General features: G+C 34.7%; 3 protein-coding genes across 3 annotated transcripts; 2 read left to right on the forward strand and 1 right to left on the reverse strand.

Annotated features, from left to right (window-relative positions):
* Positions 1 to 6198: 6198 nt before the first annotated feature.
* On the reverse strand, positions 6199 to 11263 carry LOC147569135 (calmodulin-binding protein 60 B-like). The gene is made up of 8 exons (XM_086655579.1): positions 10424 to 11263; positions 10230 to 10305; positions 8616 to 8668; positions 8030 to 8523; positions 7745 to 7905; positions 7455 to 7646; positions 7140 to 7308; positions 6199 to 7023 (listed from the first exon to the last, which is right to left on the reverse strand). Exons 1-8 carry the CDS (start codon positions 10501 to 10503, stop codon positions 6590 to 6592), a joined length of 1659 nt encoding a protein of 552 aa, XP_086511705.1. The 5' UTR covers positions 10504 to 11263; the 3' UTR covers positions 6199 to 6589.
* Positions 11264 to 17631: 6368 nt separating this feature from the next.
* Positions 17632 to 18712, forward strand: LOC147569136 (zinc finger protein GIS3-like). The gene is made up of 2 exons (XM_086671716.1): positions 17632 to 18287; positions 18609 to 18712. Exon 1 carries the CDS (start codon positions 17652 to 17654, stop codon positions 18276 to 18278), a length of 627 nt encoding a protein of 208 aa, XP_086527842.1. The 5' UTR covers positions 17632 to 17651; the 3' UTR covers positions 18279 to 18287; positions 18609 to 18712.
* Positions 18713 to 20152: 1440 nt separating this feature from the next.
* On the forward strand, positions 20153 to 20503 carry LOC147569137 (uncharacterized). The gene has a single exon (XM_086662047.1). The coding sequence runs from the start codon at positions 20153 to 20155 to the stop codon at positions 20501 to 20503; it is 351 nt and encodes a 116-aa protein (XP_086518173.1).
* The last annotated feature ends 999 nt before the right edge of the window (positions 20504 to 21502 follow it).

Genomic DNA, 21502 nt, shown 5'->3' on the forward strand with positions numbered 1-21502 from the left:
GCAAAGATATAATAATGGTGGGCAGTGGGATGTGTATTCCAATTAAGAGCACGAGTGATGCTAATCTAAACACATCTTCTCACAATTTTCATTTGCAAAATGTGTTACTTGTTCCTCACATTCAAAGAAACTTACTGTCCATATCTTAGTTCACTGAAGACAATCAGTGTATAGTTCAATTCTCTCCTTCGGGCTATAAGGTGAGAGATTTGTGGTCTGACAAGGTGCTAACTGAAGGGCCTATGATTAACAATTTGTATCCTATTACTTTTAAGGTACAACAACCTTCTTCATCAATAAAAGTTTATACTTCTGTGCTAGCTGCTCCTTCTTCTATATGGCATAAAAGACTTGGTCACCCCTCAGATTCTATACTTCATCTTCTTCACAGATCAAGGTTATTCACATTTTGATCTAAAAGACTCTGATGGTTCTTGTCATTACTGCAAATAGGCTAAGAACAAGTCTTTACCATTTGCCAATTCTAAGTCCTACCTCTTCACCTCTATCTCTTATACACTGTGATATATGGGGTCTTTCTCATGTATCTTCAAAAGAGGGTTTTAGGTACTACATTCTCTTTTTAGTTGATTTCTGTCGACATGTCTGCCTGCTTCCTCTAAAACTGAGATCAAATAGTCTTCACTATTTCAAGAAGTTTAAACAAGGGTTAATTCCGTTTTGGCCCCCGATTTGTGACCAACTCGCCGTTTTGGCCCCCATAAGTGTCCGACAGTTCGTTTTGGTCCCAAAATCAAATTTTCGAGCAGTGGTGACATCATCATGGCATAAGCAATAATTTCCTATATCCAAAATACCCTCTGACCAAATCAATCAAAAGTTGATCCTGAGTTGTCACATCTACTTATTTAATACTTTATTTTTTATCTTCCCAAGACTTTTACTTTCTTCTCCATTAACTTTAGCAGTCAATACTCAACTCCCTCTATTAACTTCTTCATCTTTCTAAACTTCTTTTTTCACCAACAATAAAACTTCCATTAAAGCTTTCTTAGCTTCATCTTCATTTTTATAAGTCTTTCTTAGCTTCATCTTTCTAAACTTCTTTTTTCACCATCAATAAAACTTCCATTAAAGCTTTCTCAGTTGGATTTAAACAACTTAGTTCCTGGAAAATGATTGATTGGATACTATTAGGGCTGATCTCAAGAGTGAAAATATAATAAATGTTTGGATCAGTTATTATGGGTCAACAACTCAATGTTTCTGTTTCTTACTCAAATCTCTTCAACCTAAAAGTCCTCATTTCCACTCAAAATCATTTGAATATTTTGTGAAAGATTTCATGTTTGGGAGTTTTATGGATCAACTCGAGGAAGTATAGAGATTGATGGGATTTCTTTGATAAACTTTGCTAGAGATTAATGAAGGAGAAAAGAAAATCTGGAAATGGAGAAGAAGGTGTCTTGGGGGTAGGAAATGTACTTAATAATCAGGGTTAATTGATTTGACAACTTAGAATCAATTTTTTATTTGGTCAGAGGGGTATTTTGGGTATATGAAATTATTATTTAAGCCATGATATGTCACAACTGCCCGAAAATTTGATTTTGGGACCAAAACGAATTGTCGGACACTTATGGGGCCAAAACGGCGAGTTGGTCACAAATCGGGGGGCCAAAACGAAATTAACCCTTTAAACAACTAAGTGAAAATCTATTCTCTACATCCATCAAACAATTTCAGAGTGATGGTGCACCTAAATTAGCTAAGGGTAATTTTAAGACATTTCTGGATCAATGTGGAATAACTTTCAGGTGCTCGTGCCCCTACACCCCTCAGCAAAATGGTCGAGTTGAAAGGAAGAGCAGACGCCTCACTGAAATAGGTAACACTCTTCTCTTTCAGGCTAATGCTCCTAAATTTTTTTGGTTTAAAGCTTATTCAACTTCTCTCCATATCATATGTAGACTTCCTATCAAAGTTCTAGGCAACAAATCCCCATTTGAGGTTTTATTTGAGAAGTTGCCCGATTACTCTCTATTCAAAGTGTTTGGTTGTGCATGTTATCCCCATTTAGAAGCATATAGAGAAGATAAGTTGAGTCCTAAAGCCATTCAATGTGTGTTTATTGGTTACAACTTATCTTTTAAGGGATTTAAGTGTTTGGACTTGGCTACTGGTAAAGTCTACATGTCTAGGAATGTGATTGTCTCTGAAAATGAGTTTCCTTTTAGGACATTAGCTCAATCTTCTGAACGTACCACATCCTATCTTACTGTACCTTTACAAGTCTTTGATTTTTCCTTACCATCTTTAAGTCCTAATGCTTCTATACACGAGGAGAAAGCTGATAGTCCTTCTTCCGCTTCACATAGTCAATCAGTTACTAACCAACTCATGGTATGACAACTAGATTGAGAAATGGAATATCCAAACCAAAGTATATACCTGATCATGTTACCCACTTTACTATGAGACATCCTTTACATACTTCATTCTTATATGTTATCAATGAGTCTCAAGAACCAACTACTTTCAAACAAGCTAGCTTGAACCCTCATTGGTGTAAGTCTATGAATGAAGAATTTTTAGCTCTCCAACATAATCAAACTTGGTATCTAGTTCCTGTTCAAGAGCATATGGATGTGTTAGGGTGTAAGTGGGTGTTTAAGATAAAGTACAGATCAGATGGACAGATAAAGAGATATAAGGCAAGGTTGGTTGCTAAGGGCTTCCATCAACATGAGGGTTTGGATTATACTGAAACTTTTAGCCCAGTGATTAAGGCAACCACAACTAAAACTGTGATGAATCTTGTTATTTCTCATTCATGGCATACACATCAGCTTGATGTATCTAATGCATTCCTTCATGGTATTCTGGAGGAAACTGTCTACATGAAGCAACCTCAAGGTTTTGTTGATCCAGATAAACCAAATCATGTTTGTCGGTTACATAAGAGCCTCTATGGTCTGTAGCAAGCTCCAAGGGCATGGTTCAATCGATTTGGAAGTTATCTCGTATCTTTGGGTTTTCTTAAGAGCTCCCATGATCATTCCATGTTTGTTCATAAGGTCTCTTGTTACATTATAGTACTTCTACTCTATGTGGATGACATTATCCTAACAAAGAGTTCTCATACACTTTTGGATCAACTAATCACCAATCTCAGCACAGAATTTGCCATGAAACATTTGGGGCCTTTACACTACTTTCTTGGAATTGAAATGGCCTATGATACTTCTGCTTCAGCTATTTTGCTCACTCAGAAGAAATATGTCCTTGAATTACTAAAGAAAGCTAATCTCTCAAATTGTAAAGCAAGTTCAACCCATATTTCATCAGGTAACAGACTACTAAAGTTGGATGGCGCTCCTATGTCAGATCCTACTGTTTACAGAACTTTCGTGGGAGATTTACAATACTTAGTTACAACCAGACCAGACATTTGCTTTGTTGGTTAACTATGTTGCTTAATTTATGCAACAACCTTGTGATTCTCATTTTTTACTTCTTAAGAAAATTTTGAGGTATTTGAAAGGAACAGTGGAATGTGGTGTTACTATCACTAAAGGAGATACATTTGAGCTGGTAGCCTTCTCTGGTTCAGATTGGGCTGGTTGCTCAGATATAAGGAGAAGTATTATTGGTTTCTGCATTCTATTGAGCAACTCTTTGGTCTCTTGGAGTTTCAAGAAACAGCCAACAGTGGCTCGATCTTCTACTGAGGCTGAGTATAAGGCATTATCCGTCACTGTTGCAGAATTTCTGTGGATTTCTTATTTGCTGAAAGAAATTCACATTGCTCCTACTCTTCCATTTGTGCTTTATTGTGACAATGTAGGTGCAAAGGCTATTGCTTCCAACCTTGTGTTTCATGCTTGTACGAAACACATTGAGGTTGATTATCATTTGTTGAGAGATTTAGTGGCAAATGGCACTGTGGTGATCAACTATCTTCCTACTGAAAATCAACCTGTTGATTTAATCACCAAGGGTCTCCTTCCAACTCAGTTTGTCTATCAACCAAGCTCATGTCTCTCTCGGTCCCTGAACTTGAGGGGGGGTGATAGAATATGAGAAGTGATGGTGTATTGTGGGTGTCAACTTCTAAGAACTAAAAGAGGCTATGGTGGTCTCAATAGAAATGGTGGGTGCTGTTGGAAGTTCTGTTATGAAAATAGTTAAGAAATGATTAGTTTTAAAAGTTTGTTAAGAAGTTGTTAGAGGTTCTTAAAGTTTATTAATTTTTGTCTTAGCTTTTTCTCTCTCTATGTTGAGAAACTATAAATACTCCATCATGTGTAAGATTGAAGGTTAATGAGAAATTCGTATTTCTTTATCTTTCAAGTAGTATATATTTATCTATATATATATATATATATATATATATATATATATACTAAAAATGAATTATAATAGAATAAATTAGAGTACGAAGAAATAATATGAGGAGATACTGTTAATAATACGACTTTTACGTCTACCAGTCTTTGGTGCAGTGGTTAGACACCCATCTTAAGCCCATGAGGCCATGATATCGAGTTTCGGTGGAAGCACTTTATCATCAAAATTTATCTCATGTGATTTAGGCTATAAATAAAAGAAATAATGTAATAAATTGGTCGGATTTTAGGCCTCTTTCATGTTTTCGGCTTTAAAACTCTTCATTCATGGTTTAAATTAGGTGGTTATCTTGCGTATCACTTCTTCATGATATATCAATGTCTTGTAACGACTAACGTAGATAGTAATCAAACTCTCAAAAAATAAAAAAAATGATAACACGGCTTTTGCAAAAAGGACAAATAAAACCTACTATTAAGTTAAAGTTAAGTCTAATTTTCTACTTTTTTTTTCAGTTCCTTTTTTATTTCTTAACAATATTTTTCTTTATTTTTTTGATGGCCGTTAACCAAGTTTGGAAGATAAATTTTAACTATGATCCAATGGTCAATGGACAAAAAATGTGAAAAAGATGCTAATAGGATGCATGCGCGAACTAATTGAATTTAGGTTGTCGACAGGGAATAAACTGTCTACCACCCTTTGGTGTGGTGGTAGGACATCCCTCTTAAATCCATAAGGTCTTAAGATCGAGTCTCGGTGAAAATAGTTTCTCATTAAATTTTAATTTATGTAATTTAGGCACTAAATAAAAAGTAGATGTTGTCGGGCTTTAGGCTCTTTGTTGTCGAGTTTTAGACCTCTCTCATTATTGATTTAACTTAGGAGGTTATCGTGTTTATCACATCTTAATGATGTATCAATGCCTTGTAACGACTAACGTAGATCGTAGTAGTAAAAAACTCTTGGTTGGAGTAGTAAGAAGTATAGTCTTCTATCCTAAAAGTCAAGGATTCGAGGCACGCTGAACAATTTAAAAAAAGAAAACGTAGATTGTAGTCGATTTCTCAGAAAAAAAAAAGGGAATAAACCATCATTAGATTGCGGTGCAATTTTTACAAAAAAAAAAAATCACATTTCTCAATCACTAGGACAAATGCTAAACGAAACTGCATAATTGATTCACAGATCTATTTTCCAGGGTTAAAGGGATTTACCTTATAATAAAAATTGTAACATTGTGGTTGCCTGGTTGGTAATAAAGATGAAGTTCATGAAGCCTTTCAACAAAAAAAAAGTTCACAAAAAAAAATTCTTTTGTAGAAAAAAACAAGGGTGCTTCTTGAATGAGGGAGAGAGGTAGCTTGACTTATGTGTCTGCATCTCAAAAGTTAGATGGAATGCTCCTCCCACGTTATCATTTTTCAGCCCCACCAACCCCCAACTCTTTTTATTTTTCTTTTCTCATTTATAATTAATTAGCCAACCACAATTTTTTAGGATTAGGTTTTATTTTGATGAATTCTTGGCATTAGGTTAGTCCATTGGTTCAAACTTCTACATGGAAATTCTTCCTTATTTATTGAGAGGAGAGGTTAGATAATCTATAGTTTAAGTACCCTCCTAAAATTTCAGATGTTTCTTAATTTCTTTATACAATCTATTTATGGTACTATGTTAACCTGAAAATGTTTTGTTCGACTATCTGAAATCTACTACAAAAACTTGTGATGTTATTGTGGTTGCGATCAAACAAATTTACCAATGGAGACAAATGTTCGTGTTCACCACAACTCCGCCAATTCTACCCCTCACAATCGTATGCACAAGATCATCCCACACTAGGCATTCATACAAAAATCATAAACACCATTGTGTGATAACTTATAACAATCAACCCACAAAAAATCTTTACTAGGATTAATTACTATGTTTCATCTACTAACAAACTCCAAACGAGTAGAAAAACTTAAAAGGGAATAACTATTAATAGCGAGCAATTAACAAAATCAATCACCTACTCACAAGTCACACCCAAATCTATATCGGGAAGTTCTATAAGCACCATTGAAATTGTTAAGCCTAAAGTTCCGCTAAAGGTCGATTAAACTAGTCACTTGATATCCGGTTTTGGACTCAACAAATCAGTGGTGCACATAGAACTTTGGTTTTGTACTAACACGACATTGTACGCACACGAAGATATCACTACTGACAATTAGAAGGTATTGACCTCCTAAATCTCGAGTGCGCAGTCCTATACACATATTTTCGAAGTTTAGAAAGGCAGATTGAGAACTCTTGCTCGTCTTCTTTGACAAAGGAACTTAACTGCAGCAATAACTTTGAACCATCCTATACTGGGTTTTGAGTCTTTGTTCATATGAATACTAACACCAGGTAGAAAATCATATCCTGGATCATCATTACCTTCGCTTAGAATCGTCTCATACGGTTGTTCCCATTTTGTACCAACTCCAGAGAAATTTGGTATTTGGATCTGAGTAAAGTCTTCATACCCAGTGAACAGCTGCTCATCAATCATAATGTTCTTAGAAGATGAGCCTGTCAAGGTGCTACTATTTCCCCGGAATGAAAAGAATTCCTCCTCTACAGGCTCAGAAGCGATATGAGCATCCAACTGGTGATGACCATAGGAACTGAGTTGTGGATGATAGGTCGAAAAATTGTAACCCATATGAGTGGGTAGATCTGCAGAGATTAGAACACATTAAGCAAATTGTATTCTAATATATATATATATTCGATGCTCGTAAAAGAGTTGTTAGGCTTGTTAATGACACAATAAACATTCACTTTGAAGTTACCTTGATGTGTGATTTGAATGTTCGAGAACTGCATATCTAGGCTTGGGTCTGGAGCGGAAGCTGCTTCTAGTGGCAGGATAACAGGAGGAACACTGGCTGATGAACAATTAATCTCCTTTATTTCATCAAGGTGTTTATATGCGATTTGCTTCCAATGCTCCACCAAGTTCTGCCAAATCAAGTAAAGCGCGATAAGATACAAATCAAGTGAAGATAAGGTACACAAAGAATTAGAAGAATTGTTTGGCAAAAACTCAATATTATGACTGTATCATCAAAAAAGGAAAGCTAATTATCAGAAGAAAAAGTACCCACCATCTGATATTGGGTGTAACTATCCAGATAATTGTGCCCGTCAAATGTTGCCCCTATAACCTCATAGATTGGGTTGAACAAGAGCTTTAGCTCCGATCCAGCCGAGTATATGTACCTCCTGTTGTCTAGGTTACAAGTTTTTGCATGCTGAATAACAGTCTCCCACTTCTTTGTCATTCCACTCTCAAAAATCTAAAAGAACAGATGAAATTATCGGTTATTTGATCAACTAAATAGAAAACTTACAAATTGATTTTTGTGTTATGATAACAAAACAAACACCATCTTACAGTTCGTAGAGATGAAGGGTCAGTAACCCATAAACGCAAGAAGTCCTCAACTGTTGCAATTCCCATGGCAGACAGCCTTTGATGATAAACACCGTCTTTCCTTATCTTCTCAAGACGCCACACTTCATCACGAAGGGATGGTGGGTAGTGCTTCTGATACCCTGAAAATAAAAAAATAGATCACGTTTTAGTCTCAAAATAGTAGGGATGGATTTCAAGGATGAAAGATCAAATATAAGTTAAAGTTCAGTGCTTCTTCGAGGTAAAGTTGTAAAAATAGCTCACCTTGCCCTCGACTATCTCTCACGACAAACGCTCCAGATCTTGCTTCTCTAATCCTTTCTTTCTTGGAGCTCTTCTGGACAGGTCTAGCTCCTAATTTGAACTTTCCACTTCTCATCCAGCTTGAATTGTCGGTGAAACTGACGTCCGTAAGATAACCAATCCCATCATTTAGTGTAATAAGCAGCTCTCCTGTCAATAATGGCCTTTTGCCTTCTCTCTCACGAGCTATGGATTCGTTAAACTCCTTCTCTGACCAATCTTCTTGTTCATCAGTACCAAAATCACCATCTAATACAAGAATCTCTACCTTGATCGAGGACAGAGGACCAGTTCTAATTATGTCTTTTGATTTAGCATCGACGATAACTAACTCAAGTGGTTTATTACCCACTGCCACAATCCTACTCCCCGTGAAAAGTATATTGGATAACCCATTCTTAAAGACTAACTGCCAACCTCTAGATCCGAATGCCTCCACGTGATTAAGGGAAGGCCTGTGACAAAGTTGACATGGAAACATATTATCTCTACTGTATGCATATGAAGACTTTCCCACTAAAATTTGCATACAAGAGATAGCACTGACCTATTAGATGGTTGCACATAGGGTGGTATTCGAAGATCCAACTCCTCTCGCACCTGATCAAAATCAAAGCATACAAAAAGTTAAATAATGAAGTTTAAAGAACAAAAAGTAAATAAACAGTATAGGAGACCTGCCAATGTCAAGGATAGAATCCTTACAAATATTATTTGTTCTCTACAAATCAAGCAACTCAATCCTATCTTACTAAATTAAGCCTAAAGCAACTATTTGTGTAGAAAATTATCAAATCTCAAAAGCCAAAATAAAGATGGATATAACAGTTCATTATAAGAAATAAGAGTGCACAGAGTCATGGACTAAGAGCATCTCCAATGCAACACTCAATCTTAGAAACTCCGAGTGCCACTTAGGATTTTTAGAGTTTTTTTCTTAAAAATCCTCTCCAATGCAACACTCTATTTGGATCTCTAAGATGACGTGTCGAGGGTGGAATAGAGATATCTCAAGAGGACACTCTATTTCTAGAGTGTCCTCTTGAGATATCTCTAATTGTCCAACTCATCAATATTTGATTTTCAACCAATAGAAACCGAGGCTTCTATATTTTCTAAAATAACTAATTATTTATTTACAAAAATAACTGTGCCACATAAGTAAATAAGATAAGTTTAGAGTTTTGCATTGGAGACAAAAAAAATTGAGGATCTCTATTAACGCCACCTAGGAGTGAGGATCTCAAATGGAACTTGACACATAGGATGAATAGAGATTTTTTTGAGTTTTGCATTGGAGATGGGTTTACTGCCAAACCCCTAAAATCCTATTTACATATGCAGAAAAAGAAAGTGGTCTAGTCAAGCTTCAGTGACGTCTTATAACACCGTGAATTCTTAACTGGTTCAGCACTTTAGGAGTTATAAAGCCCACGTATTACTCGTTCATATGGCAAAAGAACATAATCTTTTGAAGTTTAAATTCAAATGCATCCAGACGATAATCCATAAAACAAAATTCATAAAGCATAATTATTACGATCCTTTGATTCCTTACAAGAAATAGACAAATAAAAAAATTAGCAAATTGGAATATGCTCCATTCAGAAAAAATTTGGTCGAATACAAGAAGTTGAAATAAGGCTAAAAACAAGTTTAATCCTTCCTTGGAATGAGAATTCAAGTTATAACTTCAAGTATAAGAAAATGAAGTCAAAAAGATGATTCATTTAAAACTAATATTGTAATACTCCTATTCTTTTAACACGTATTCAATACAGTATAATTGAACAAATCCATGACAAGAATTTACAACACTTCCCAACTTTGATTGGAACTTAATCTACTAACGACCAACATTATAATTTACATGTGATTCCTTAAAGTACTACCTTTATCTTTGGAACAAAATGTTTACAATTACCAATCACAAAGATGATTGGAACTTAATGTCTACTAGCCAACAGCCCTTGGTTGGAGTGGTAAGAGGTATAATCTTCCACCTAGAGGTCAAGGGTTCGAGGCACACGCTTAACGATTCAAAAAAAAAAAACTTAATGTCTTTAAGAAAAATAAGAATACAACTTGAACTAAAATTCAACTCAACTAAAGTCATTAAGTACAAAAATAGAAAAAAGAAAAAGGATATTATCTTTCTTACCACTTTCCGCATGCAAAGTACGAGAGTGTGCAAGAATTTGTTCCAGGACGATTCTCCGATGTCGTCTATCAAAGCTCTAAGTCACAACAAAAGAACAAAACCCACATTTAGAAAAAGAAATTGAAATCTAAAAATCATGACAAAATTAAACATTTTCCCCCAAATAACTAAAATTGAACTACCCAAATACTCACTCCTCAATTGTGTTTTGGCGCTTTGATCCATGAAGTTCATCTTCATCTTCATCTTCATTACTACGCCTTCTCTTTACCATCAAACCAACTCAAAAACCCTAAATTTCTAATAACAGAATTCAGAATCTAAGCAACTAAAAAAAAGAAGCTTATAACTACTTCTTTATTAAAGAAAAAAGCTATATCCACCAGCAATTTCAAGGAAACTTCAACCCAAACCGTAAAATTCACGCTCAATCACTAAAAGAAACTTCCTTTTTATTCTTAGTTGGATAGTTCAAGAAGGGGGGAAAAAGTTAGGGTTTTCAGATAAAGTGATTTGAGAAAATGGGTAAGCTTTATGATGAAACAAAATTAAGAAAGAAATCGCGTGGAACAAATAAACAATTTGAAGAGAGTATAGTTGAAAAATCTAAAAATAGAGAAGTAGAAAAAATATAGACAAGTGAGGAGTTATCAAGTTAACGCGTGGTTATTGAGAGTAACAGTAGAGAGAGAAAGTAGAGAGAAGAAGAAATGAGGAAAGTACGAAGATGATGAAAACGCGGTAATATTCCGTCAAAAATGATGAATCAGCTACTGAAAGTGACTTAGGGATTCCATTTGGACTTGGAATTTTCTAAATTGAAATCGTTGAATCAATGAATGAAACCCTAAAACCCTAATAACTCGTTACAAAAAAGTCATCAAAGATTCTTTCATTTCACCTAACTACTAGTGCTTTCTTGGCCCTTCATTTTCCCGCCTTTTTTGGTGTAAAAAAAGAGGTGGTTTTGCTTCTCTTATAGCATGTCCAGCCGTTTGGACCTAGGGTTTGTAGTTATTTTGTGAACTGTTTGTGGGATTTTGTTCTCCTCTAAACACTAGAAATAAGTGACTTGACTAATTTGGATGGGGCAGAGAGAGAAAATGAGGTGGCGTAACAGATGATGTGGCAGAGAGAGAAAATGAGATGAAGGAGAGAGAGTAACGGAAAGTTAAAGATAACGGAAAAAGAAAGTCTTATTAAAATTATCGCTAAAGTAGGGGGCCAGGCAGGAAGCTGGTCACAAAGTTGTGACCATTTGAGAAATAACCGTTCTTTATAAGACAAAAACACTTGTATATGATAATATAATTTAAAAGTCTTCTTTTTTTTGTTAATTCTATTGTTAACTAGCAAGTAGTATATGTAATAATATATTTCTCCCACCTAAACATTTCGAATGGAGAGGAGTTAGAAATTGTCGTTTTCTAAGCATTGACAATCAATGCAGGCGATGTAGTGTATTGAGGTATTTTGTGACTGTTGTGCTTAATAGAACTTTTACTAGGTACAAGTAAATTTTGAAACCTAATCTATATCATTACAATTATTCAGGAAATTCAAATGTATCACCATCACTAATGACTTAAACGCGTTAATAGGTACAAATTAAACACGAAAAGCAAAAGCTCGATATTTGTTTCTTGGAGTGTGACTTGTTAGACTTTGGAAGTACTTGGGCCATTTATGCAAGTCAATGTTGGATATGTGAGTCATTGTTTATTAAGTCAATTGTTTTTAAGAGTCAATTATTTGAATACATATAGAGTATGATTGATCAAGGAAAAACATAATTTTTGTGGGTATATATTATCATACTGATACACAATGGATGCTTTTGAGTAATTTAGATTTGCCCTTTCTACTATTTTGAAATGACACGCCTTCTCCATGTTAGATTACACGACGTTTTAACTAGTTTATTTACATAAATGTTGATATCTCCGAGCCAAAATTCAATCAAGTACAAGATGTTTTGGAAGAAAGGCACAACTAACAACCGGAAAAGCAAATACTTCAAAGAGAAAAGAAATATTAAGCATCCAAATATTTAATTACATATATATATATATAAGTGAATTTAATACAAAGACAAATGTAAAAATTGAATAAGAACTTGAATTTCACGTTACCATCTTTACCCCTTTGAATATCAAACTTGTTCACCTTGTTGTCTCATCATTTGAGAATTGTCAATTGATCTACATGACTATTGAGAGTTCTGTAAATAATTTTAGGGGCGCTTATTGAATTGGGAGTGCATATAGCCATGCACATGAGCCTTTTGAGTGCCTATAGATTTTTCAATTACTGTTTTGTAAATGAAATTTATATGAACTATATATCTTATGGAGCTAGGCTTCCTTAGCCCTATCAGGGAGTGCGCATAGAATTTTCAATTACGACTGCCCAGTATTACGTGAATTTTATTTGCACACACCTGTTATGTTGTTCAAAACCACATTTCCTTTAACTTTGTCAATTTACTATAACAAGTCAAGTATTACTCACAAACCATTTTCTCTCCAATTTTTGCATGCAACCTCCTAACCCGGACCGTCTCTATTCTCTTATTCCTCTGACAATCCAACTTGTCTTTCTCTAACAATCATGTCTCCAACTCGTCTTCCTCTCACAATTTGCTTGGAGAGCGAGAACGTGGTGGTGCTCGTTGTGTGGTTGGCCAAGGAACAAGGTGGTGCGTGTGACTAACTGCTGTGCGCAATTGATGAAAAAATTTGGGTGGTCAGTATTAATATCAAAAACGGTGTGTATAAATTTCCCATGAGATATTGATCTCTGGTTTAGGCCCAGATTAAGAGAGCTACTCAACTATGGAAGTTATATGAGCACTGCCAATTTCACAAAACCCAACCCATACCCAAAAAATATCACCAATTCCCACTATATTTCAGAGACAAACACAATTCAAACCTACAAATATCTTTTTTAGGTATATTAGTTCAGAGTTTAGGGTTTCATAGATCTCAATTATTAATAAGAGCAGCAATTGATATACTAATAAGATAGAGCCTCACTGATGTGACATAAATATTGATATATCGAATGTAATTTATTTCTAAATTGTGCATTGGCGAATGGAAGTCAATCCACCAAAGTCACGAGGTTATGTGATTAATTATTTCTAAATAAAATAATATATAAACATTAGGTTATTTCCCTTAATCATCTCTAGATATGAAGACAAATGTAAACATCCATCTAGATATCTCAATGATCTTTTATAGATCTTACTTTTTCTCTTGAAACTTAACTTCTCAAAGAGAGTTTTATTAAGAAAAGGCTATTCATTATTAATTGATATGTGGAAACCATAAGATTATTGCTAATAAAGTAAACAAGTTAGTACATTAGGTAGATTTGATGTGTGTGAGGTTTGACTTTAACCTAAAAGAAAACCCAAAACCCCCTCTCATTGCCATGCACTTAAAACCCTTTAGTGATGTTTAGTCACTTGAGTTGAAGACATTGGTGGGTCATATTATGGATTTGCCAAATCTTTAGATGTTACTTTCATCTCTTAATTTGTTTTTCTTTCTTTTAATGTTACTTTCTTCTCTCTTTCTATCTCTAAAAACCAATCAACACCTAGTAGGTAAAATTATGCAAAGTAATGTGGACACGAGATCAATCTAATCAGATCTTATTATAGCTTAATGAATTATTGTAGAAAACACATAATATATTGGTAGAAACTATGACCATGGAGAGATAAAGCTAGGGGTTTGAAATCAAAAACCTCTTTTCTTCCAAGGTCGATTTCATTTATATTCGCCCACTCAAATTGAATATTTAAATTTTATATGGTTGCCCATGGGAATATATAATCCAATTAAACAACTAAATTTGTATTTTATTTGTCGGTGTGTCGCATAAATACATCCTAATTAAGCTAATCTTGTAGTACCTCAATTTTCTTTAAAATTTAGTGGTACATTGATTCATTTTACATCTTTGTTTCTTTCCTATGAAGATCTAAATACCCATCTGTATACAGTTCTTCTATACCTAAATTTTGGTAGAAAGGGTAATATCAAAGTCTAAAGGCATAAGACTAATATATTTTTGGCATTTTTTATTGTTATTTTTATGTACATGCAAAATTTACTTTGTACTTAAATTCATTCAGTAATGGTTTTTGTTTTCTCAACCAATTGTGTTTCTAAGAGTGATTGATTGATCTATGTTAAGTTTGTGGTCATGCAACTCAAAACTAATTGACAATGAGTGGAGAGGACCTAGACCTTATATTCTTGGTTGCTAGATACTCATTCTCCCATGTGGGTCTATTCTCACACGCCCCCTCACGTGTGGCGTTCTTTGAACCTAACACGTGTGTTTTTTCTTTACGAGTGACGTGGAGCACGTGTAGCTTTTAAGCCTGTCACGTGTGGGCCTAGCTCTGATACCATGTTAAGTTTGTGGCCATCCAACTCAAACCCAATCGACAATGAGTGGAGAGGACCTAGACCTTATATTCTTGGTTGCTACATACCCATTCTCTCATGTGGGACTATTCTCACTATCTAAGAAACAAATTCATTTTTTTTACAACTGCTTTATTTTAAACTAGTAGTATGAAACATCGAAATCCTACCCAATCTTAAATGGGTACCTCTCGTCTTTTCAGGAGACAAAGAAAAAGGGAAAAAAAAAGAGATGATGAAACGTGGACCAAAGATAGGGTTTTCTTTTGGAAGTAAAATTAGAGGAACTTCATGTGAAAGTTGTAAAAGAACAAGAAAAGGAGGAACAATTTTAACAAAAAAGAAAAAAGAAAAGGAGGAACAAAATTGCATAGGTAGGCCAAAAAAATATGTACTTGGGTGTTGAAATGAAAGGCCTTATTTCATGAGGGTCCAAAGTCCCCTTGCTGATACTGACTTTAAAGCATCATTCATTTATTTGAATTTTCGGGGTTGCTATGGAGCACCCCTTCCTCTTATACGTAACCCCACTGTGGGTTTCAAAAAACAATCAAGTTCTTAAACCCTAAAGCTAGCTAAACTACCTACCAATGTAATGTGTGTTATAAAGTTTGAGGCCTTAGCAACACTTTATATAGTGCATGGTGGGTCCAATTCTGTCATTTAGATCATTGTTATGATTCTCAGCTCCAATTACTTGAAAACATTGGATACAAATTAAAATTATTTTTATTTTAATTTATATCTAATTGTGTAGAATGCATATAAGTTCACATATTGTTGAAACTTGAATACTTAATTGAAACCATAAATTATACATGTGAAGTTCAACATAAGGTTCATATTATAAAAAAAAAAAAGTAATTTCAAAACATAAATTAACCTCCATTAGTAAATTATTTAAATTGAATAATGGGTATCCAAATCATCAAGAATAATCAAATATCACTTTAAAGATTCATATCATATCATCATCAAAGTAAATAAACCAATGAAAGGTGACTTGACTCACCATTAGTGAGATTAGTAGGGTAGTTAGGGTTTGTTTAATGACAATTGACATAAGAGAGATATAGGGAGAGAAAGACGAGACAAGGACTTGTTATAGTTTTCCGTTTAAGATTTTATTTAAGAGAGGGAAAACGTCAATCACGCTGTGATGGTGGGAGACAATACTATCATCTTATTAGGGCTAACCAAGGTTGTCAATATCCCTCTAGGCTTATTTTAATGGCCGACACTCTTTTTTCTCTCATTAATCTAGCTCTTAACATGATTTGATCACACGCTACCCATAATTATAACACAAATATTTCCCAATCTTTTGTAATCACTTTTGATTGAAACAAGTTTAAACTATACAATTAATCACTAATATTTTTTTTTTGTCTCATCTTCTATCATTCTAGAGGAAATTCAACGGGTAACTTGTCCAATCTAGACCTTTGTTGGATTAATTTAAATATACATATATCTAAAGAATAACATTTATTTTTCTCTTTATTGAATTTTCTTTTATTTTACAATATAACTTTTAGACGGTTAACTAGTTTTCTTGTAAGAATAATAATGTTGTAGTCATACGGTTAGCCAGACTTTGACGTATGATTTGTCTAAGAGATCCTCTAAATTGTTTTTATATTTGTACGTATTGTTGTCTATTTTTAATCAAAGAAGTTGGATGTATTAGTCGTAATTGAATAAGGTCATGTCAAAGTGAGTCTACCTTACCATTGAAGTGTCTTCTATATGTTCTTTTGTTATCGTTTAAGATCTTAAAACAAATAATACTGCGAAAATATTTATTTCAGACACTAAAATGATATTTGTGAATTATAGATTAAAAAATATTGAAACCTGCATGAGAAATTAAACATTAATATAGGGTGTAAAAGAGTGTTGGATCAATATGCAACTCATATACTAGGGCAACAGAGGGTTCTCCATTCTTTAAATGTGATTTCCAACTAGCAGGGACGGAACCTGAACTAAAGACCGAGGGGGGCCAAATTAAAAAAGAAACAAATTAGTCTCAAAACTAAGTTTACAATTTAAAAAATTGATAGCCTCTGAGGATCGAACCCAGACTACTTAGGTCATAAGCCCACATTCCTACCAAAAAGCCTTCAACACTTTCTTGCTAATTTCACGTATCCTATGCACTAATACAGTAATCCTCATGAATTAATGCTGCACATCAAATCACTACGGCTAGGTCGAGGGGGGCCATGGCCCCCTCAGACCTAGCTGTAGTTCCGTCCCTAATTCCAAGACAATTCTACTTTTGAATATTAAATACAACTTATATGCATAATGTACAATTGGGCATTTAAGGTTGGAATCAACACCTAGGATTCTATCACTAATTTGATTTTAATGAAACCATATCTAATTAATTAATGGGTGGCCCATATATATTACATGATGATATCTACATCAACTCAATTATCTTGAGTAAAGAAGTTAGGTTTGAATACTAGAAATGACTCAAAATAGAGAAATTGTTAAGACACGTAAAAGGAAAAAAAAAGAGACACAACCTTTATTTTTGGTATGGACAACTTTCTCCCCGTCTTCCCCGGGCTCCTTGAAACATATTTTAGCCTTTATGAAGTAAATAACAAATGCTTTATTGAGCTTGAAACCGAATACCATATTTTGAAGTTAGATTGATATTTTTTCTTCACCGAGTTAGAGTTGGACTTAGATGATACATTGTGAAGGTCAACTGTTTAAAAAAACACACGGGCTCATAAAAAATGATAGTCTTTTATAGTATTTCGATGAAGAAAAAAATAGTAAAACGTCAATTTTATCATCAAGGATATTTTTACACTATTACGTTTATGAGGATATTTCTGTCAATTAATATTCTTTTACCCATTTTGTACGCTTATAAATCTTCCCTATAAATAAGGGCAATCAAACCATTTGTTACTCTAAGAAAAAGTATATCCTCAGAGGTAAATAAAGAATGGGAGAGAGTTCATTTCCAGTAAAGTCATCCTTGCCGGAAATCTCAACTTCGAACCACCAATCCGGTATAAGACCGAATCCGGTTCTCAAATTATTCGGGTTCTCCGTATCGGAACAAGAAGAAGCACCAATTTCCTCAAAAAATAGGAAATTTGAGTGCCAATATTGTCATAGAGAATTTGCTAATTCTCAAGCATTAGGAGGACATCAAAATGCACATAAGAAAGAGAGACAAAGGGCTAAACGAGCTCAATATCAAAATATTAGACAGTTCACAACTGGTTCATCAATTCTTAGTCCTCATGCAGTTGGATCAGGACCTTTTATTTTTTCAAGTGGTCAAACTAGCGGTGTTAATGTCGGTACATCAGTTCCGCAATTTCACACGCCGACGACGGCCGAGTATTACACAACTTCGTCGCCACATCAGATGTTGACGTCATTTAGTCATCCAATTCCGTCCTGGTATTATGTTCCAAGACCACCAACATTTACATTTATGAATGAAAATGGTTCAACTAATAGTAATAGGGGTTCTTTGGTAAATGAATTTTCAGGGAAGAATTCTGAAGTAGATGTTGGAATAGATTTGCATCTCAGTCTAGCACCTTCTTCTACTCCTTGATAAACCTTGGTAGGTTGGATCTTTTTTTATTATTATTTTTATTCCTTTTCGATGGTAATTTTGTTTTAAACGAATTCATATTATTTTGATGTATATTTATTTATTTATTATCTTATTTATATAGTTTTGTACTTTTCATAGTAAAATTGAACGCAAGATATTTTTTCTTCTTTATTAGTATATCATTAGTTCAAGTACTTAAGTTACAGTTACATGCTTGTTCAGTTTTTCTTTGGAGAAAGTTTCCATCAGTTGCGGAGAGTAGAAATCTGTGGACTAATCGAGTTATTTTTGGGATGCACTTGTGTTATCGCAAACGCCTATTAATAGGTCAAGAGAAGTTCCGATAGCGGTCCGTTTTGCTAGTCTATTGGCAAATGCTACGCCGTCATGGGAGTACACAAAAATGGGGCGCTTTTAGAATTTCCCATAGATAAAAGTCACTATTTGAGGTTTAAAACAATGTGGTGTCTTTAGAATTCCTTTTAATACTATTATGCACCCATTCTTCTCATGGCCACAACTTTGGGGAAAGCAAAATAGTTTCCGGAGTGTGAAATTTTAGAAGAGAATATGTGAAATTTTAGAAATTTTCCGGAGAAACAAATTTTAAGGGGAAATCAAACATTGCTTCTTCTTCTTCTTCTTCTTCTTCAACGCCGGCCACCATTTCCGACCACCATCTTCTGGTACAACCACCACCATTTCCTTCCTCCTCTCCCCACTCTCTCTCTCTTATAGTTTGCCTCTCTATCTCTGCCCCTCTCTCTCTTACCGTCTCTCTCTTAGACCTTCAAATACAAACCCTAACCCTAAATATCGATCTCTCTCTCTTAGTTCTAAGGGGATCTCTCTATCCCTCGACCCCTCTTTCTCTTACCATCTCTCTCTCTCTCTCTCTCTCTCATACACAGTTCCGGCGAAGGAAGCTCTTCCTTCGCTGGAACAAGACCTCGAGGAGGGTTTCACCAAGGATTATTTTGTCCAGAAATATTAAATCACAAACTCACCCCCTCCCTGGGTTTGCTATTATCCCATTCAGGGAGAATCTCATTCCTCCACGAATAAGATTTCCTTTGCATTCCCGCGAGCCAAACAGTAGTCGGGAATGTGATTCCCAGGAATCACATTCTCACGCGATATCCGCATGCTAAACATTGCCTTTAGTTTTAACTAATGCAGAGACTATGGGTAGCTCGCTATAGTAAATCAAAGGTGATAGGGGAACTCCCTAAGCCTACTCCCAAGTGTAAAATCCCTCACATGGTAAAGCCATTTTGGTCCTTTCAGAGTTGTTGTCAGACTGAAAAGACTAAAATAGCCTTCCCATATGAGGGGGAGTACACTTGGGAGTAGGGTTTAGGGAGTCCTCAAATCATTCTCCATAGTAAATCTAATCAAATTTATAGAAGCTAATGAGTTCTCTAAATTAGGAACAAGATCTTAATAGGTGGATTAATCTATCCAAGAACAAATTGCAAAAGTTTGACAAAGTCAACCAACAACTTCACCAGGCAAGACTACCTTCATAACACTTTTTTTTTTGCTCAAACACACTCATTTTTGTTGTTACACAATATCTCAAAATCAAATAAGGAGGTCTTGGTTTATCTCATTGAAATCATTACCCATTTAAAAGAAAACATGATATCCATTGTTTTCTAAATTTTTCTATTTCACTCAATTAAACCGGCTTCCTTATTTTATCATTTTTAAAAAGAGAAAATCACTGACAACCATCCAAATACAAGTACATTAACCAACTCAAAATTCTCACCCTTCAAATTGAAAAAAACCCCATTTTTCATCACTGCAAATTCTCTTTCTCTCCCTATATTCATTGGTGTCTCGATCGACTGAGTTCGTCGATCGAGATGACCGATTCATGGGTAGGAGGAGATAAGAGAAAGGTTGAAACTGTTAAAGGAAATGTGGTTAATACGAATAAACTTTACACAGTGAGTTCAATTCGTTCAATTCCTCCCGAATCCCCACCATTTCAGCTACCTCAAAAACCAGCTGGTTCCAGTAATTCTAAGCATAAACCACCCAATAAGGCATCTTCATCGTCGTCTTCATGGGGGTTGAATGGTCCAGAGATGAAGAGAAAAAAGAGAGTTGCTAAATATAAATATTATGCGGTTGAAGGTAAAGTTAAATCTTCATGCAAGAAAGGATTTCGTTGGATTAAAAGGAAATGGCATGATATTGTGCATGGGATTTAGAATTTTTAGAGAGAAAAATAAAGGGGAAATGATATTTGGCCCAGGGGCGACCACAATCCGAATGCTAATGTAACGGTTTCCTATTGATGGGAGCCTATTTTTTTTCTGCATGTCCAGTTTAATTGGAGTTAGTCTTTTATTTTATTTTTCTGAATCAAACTTCATTTATAGGCCAAAAGGCTAATGAAAATTACATCATGAAGTTGAAATACAAAGACACAACCAAAATAGACTAACAAGTCAAGTTAAGTCCACTTGGGGTGCCTCTAGAGCTTCCTGGTCAAATAGGTGGGTTGCATCTCTGGAGCAGACACCACACCCAACTGTGGTCATGTCACCTTTCGTTTATGTGGTCAACTCCCATTTCGGGCCAAATAGTATTTTCATAGGTGTAAAAAATTTCCATTAACGCATCATATTTCAGCCCAAAATTTTATTAAATCACCCCAAAACAAAACAAACATTTTATTTAAAAAAATTTGGGCTCGTTGCCTCGTTCTATACTTTTAGAAGTCTTTTTTTTCTTCGAGAATAAGGAGTACACGAGCAAACCTTCTCTCTCGCAAGACAAGTTGTCTCATTGAAATTTTTATTAACAAATTGCTAATCTCATTAGAACTCGTTATTATTTTGATTAGAACTGGTTATCAATTTGATTAGAACTCCTTATAGATGTATACATATCTGTTCTTTTTTTTCTAATAGTTTTTTTTTGTTCAAAGCTTCTAATAGTTTGTTATCCATGTAAGTTTTTTTTTTCTAATACATTGCCGAATTTATCTCCATTGACAAGAAACAAATTATGCTTAAATAACAACTAATTACTTTTTGTTTTTAGCATTGCGATCATTTGAGTGATTTAATTGATTTATAGAGTAATAATGTATACAAGTCGAAAATGCAAATAACAAAAAATTATTTTGTTTATTCAGTGGCGTGGAAGAGACTTTTGGGGTCGGGAAAATTTTAATCGGGGACATATGATAAAACCGAAAAAAT

Source organism: Eschscholzia californica, unplaced genomic scaffold (assembly GCF_041429995.1).
Source record: "Eschscholzia californica isolate CP2 unplaced genomic scaffold, dmEscCali1.0.p SCAF_1, whole genome shotgun sequence".
Taxonomy (NCBI): domain Eukaryota; kingdom Viridiplantae; phylum Streptophyta; class Magnoliopsida; order Ranunculales; family Papaveraceae; genus Eschscholzia; species Eschscholzia californica.

Excerpts from the sequence above, each read along its gene's own strand:
- LOC147569136 (XM_086671716.1), top strand. The coding sequence starts at position 17,652 with ATGGGAGAGAGTTCATTTCCAGTAAAGTCATCCTTGCCGGAAATCTCA.
- LOC147569135 (XM_086655579.1), bottom strand. The coding sequence starts at position 10,503 with ATGGTAAAGAGAAGGCGTAGTAATGAAGATGAAGATGAAGATGAACTT. Across the intron at positions 8,524-8,615 it reads TATGTGCAACCATCTAATAG|GCCTTCCCTTAATCACGTGG; the intron begins GTCAGTGCTATC and ends ACTTTGTCACAG. Across the intron at positions 7,647-7,744 it reads ACCCTTCATCTCTACGAACT|ATTTTTGAGAGTGGAATGAC; the intron begins GTAAGATGGTGT and ends CTGTTCTTTTAG.
- LOC147569137 (XM_086662047.1), top strand. The coding sequence starts at position 20,153 with ATGACCGATTCATGGGTAGGAGGAGATAAGAGAAAGGTTGAAACTGTT.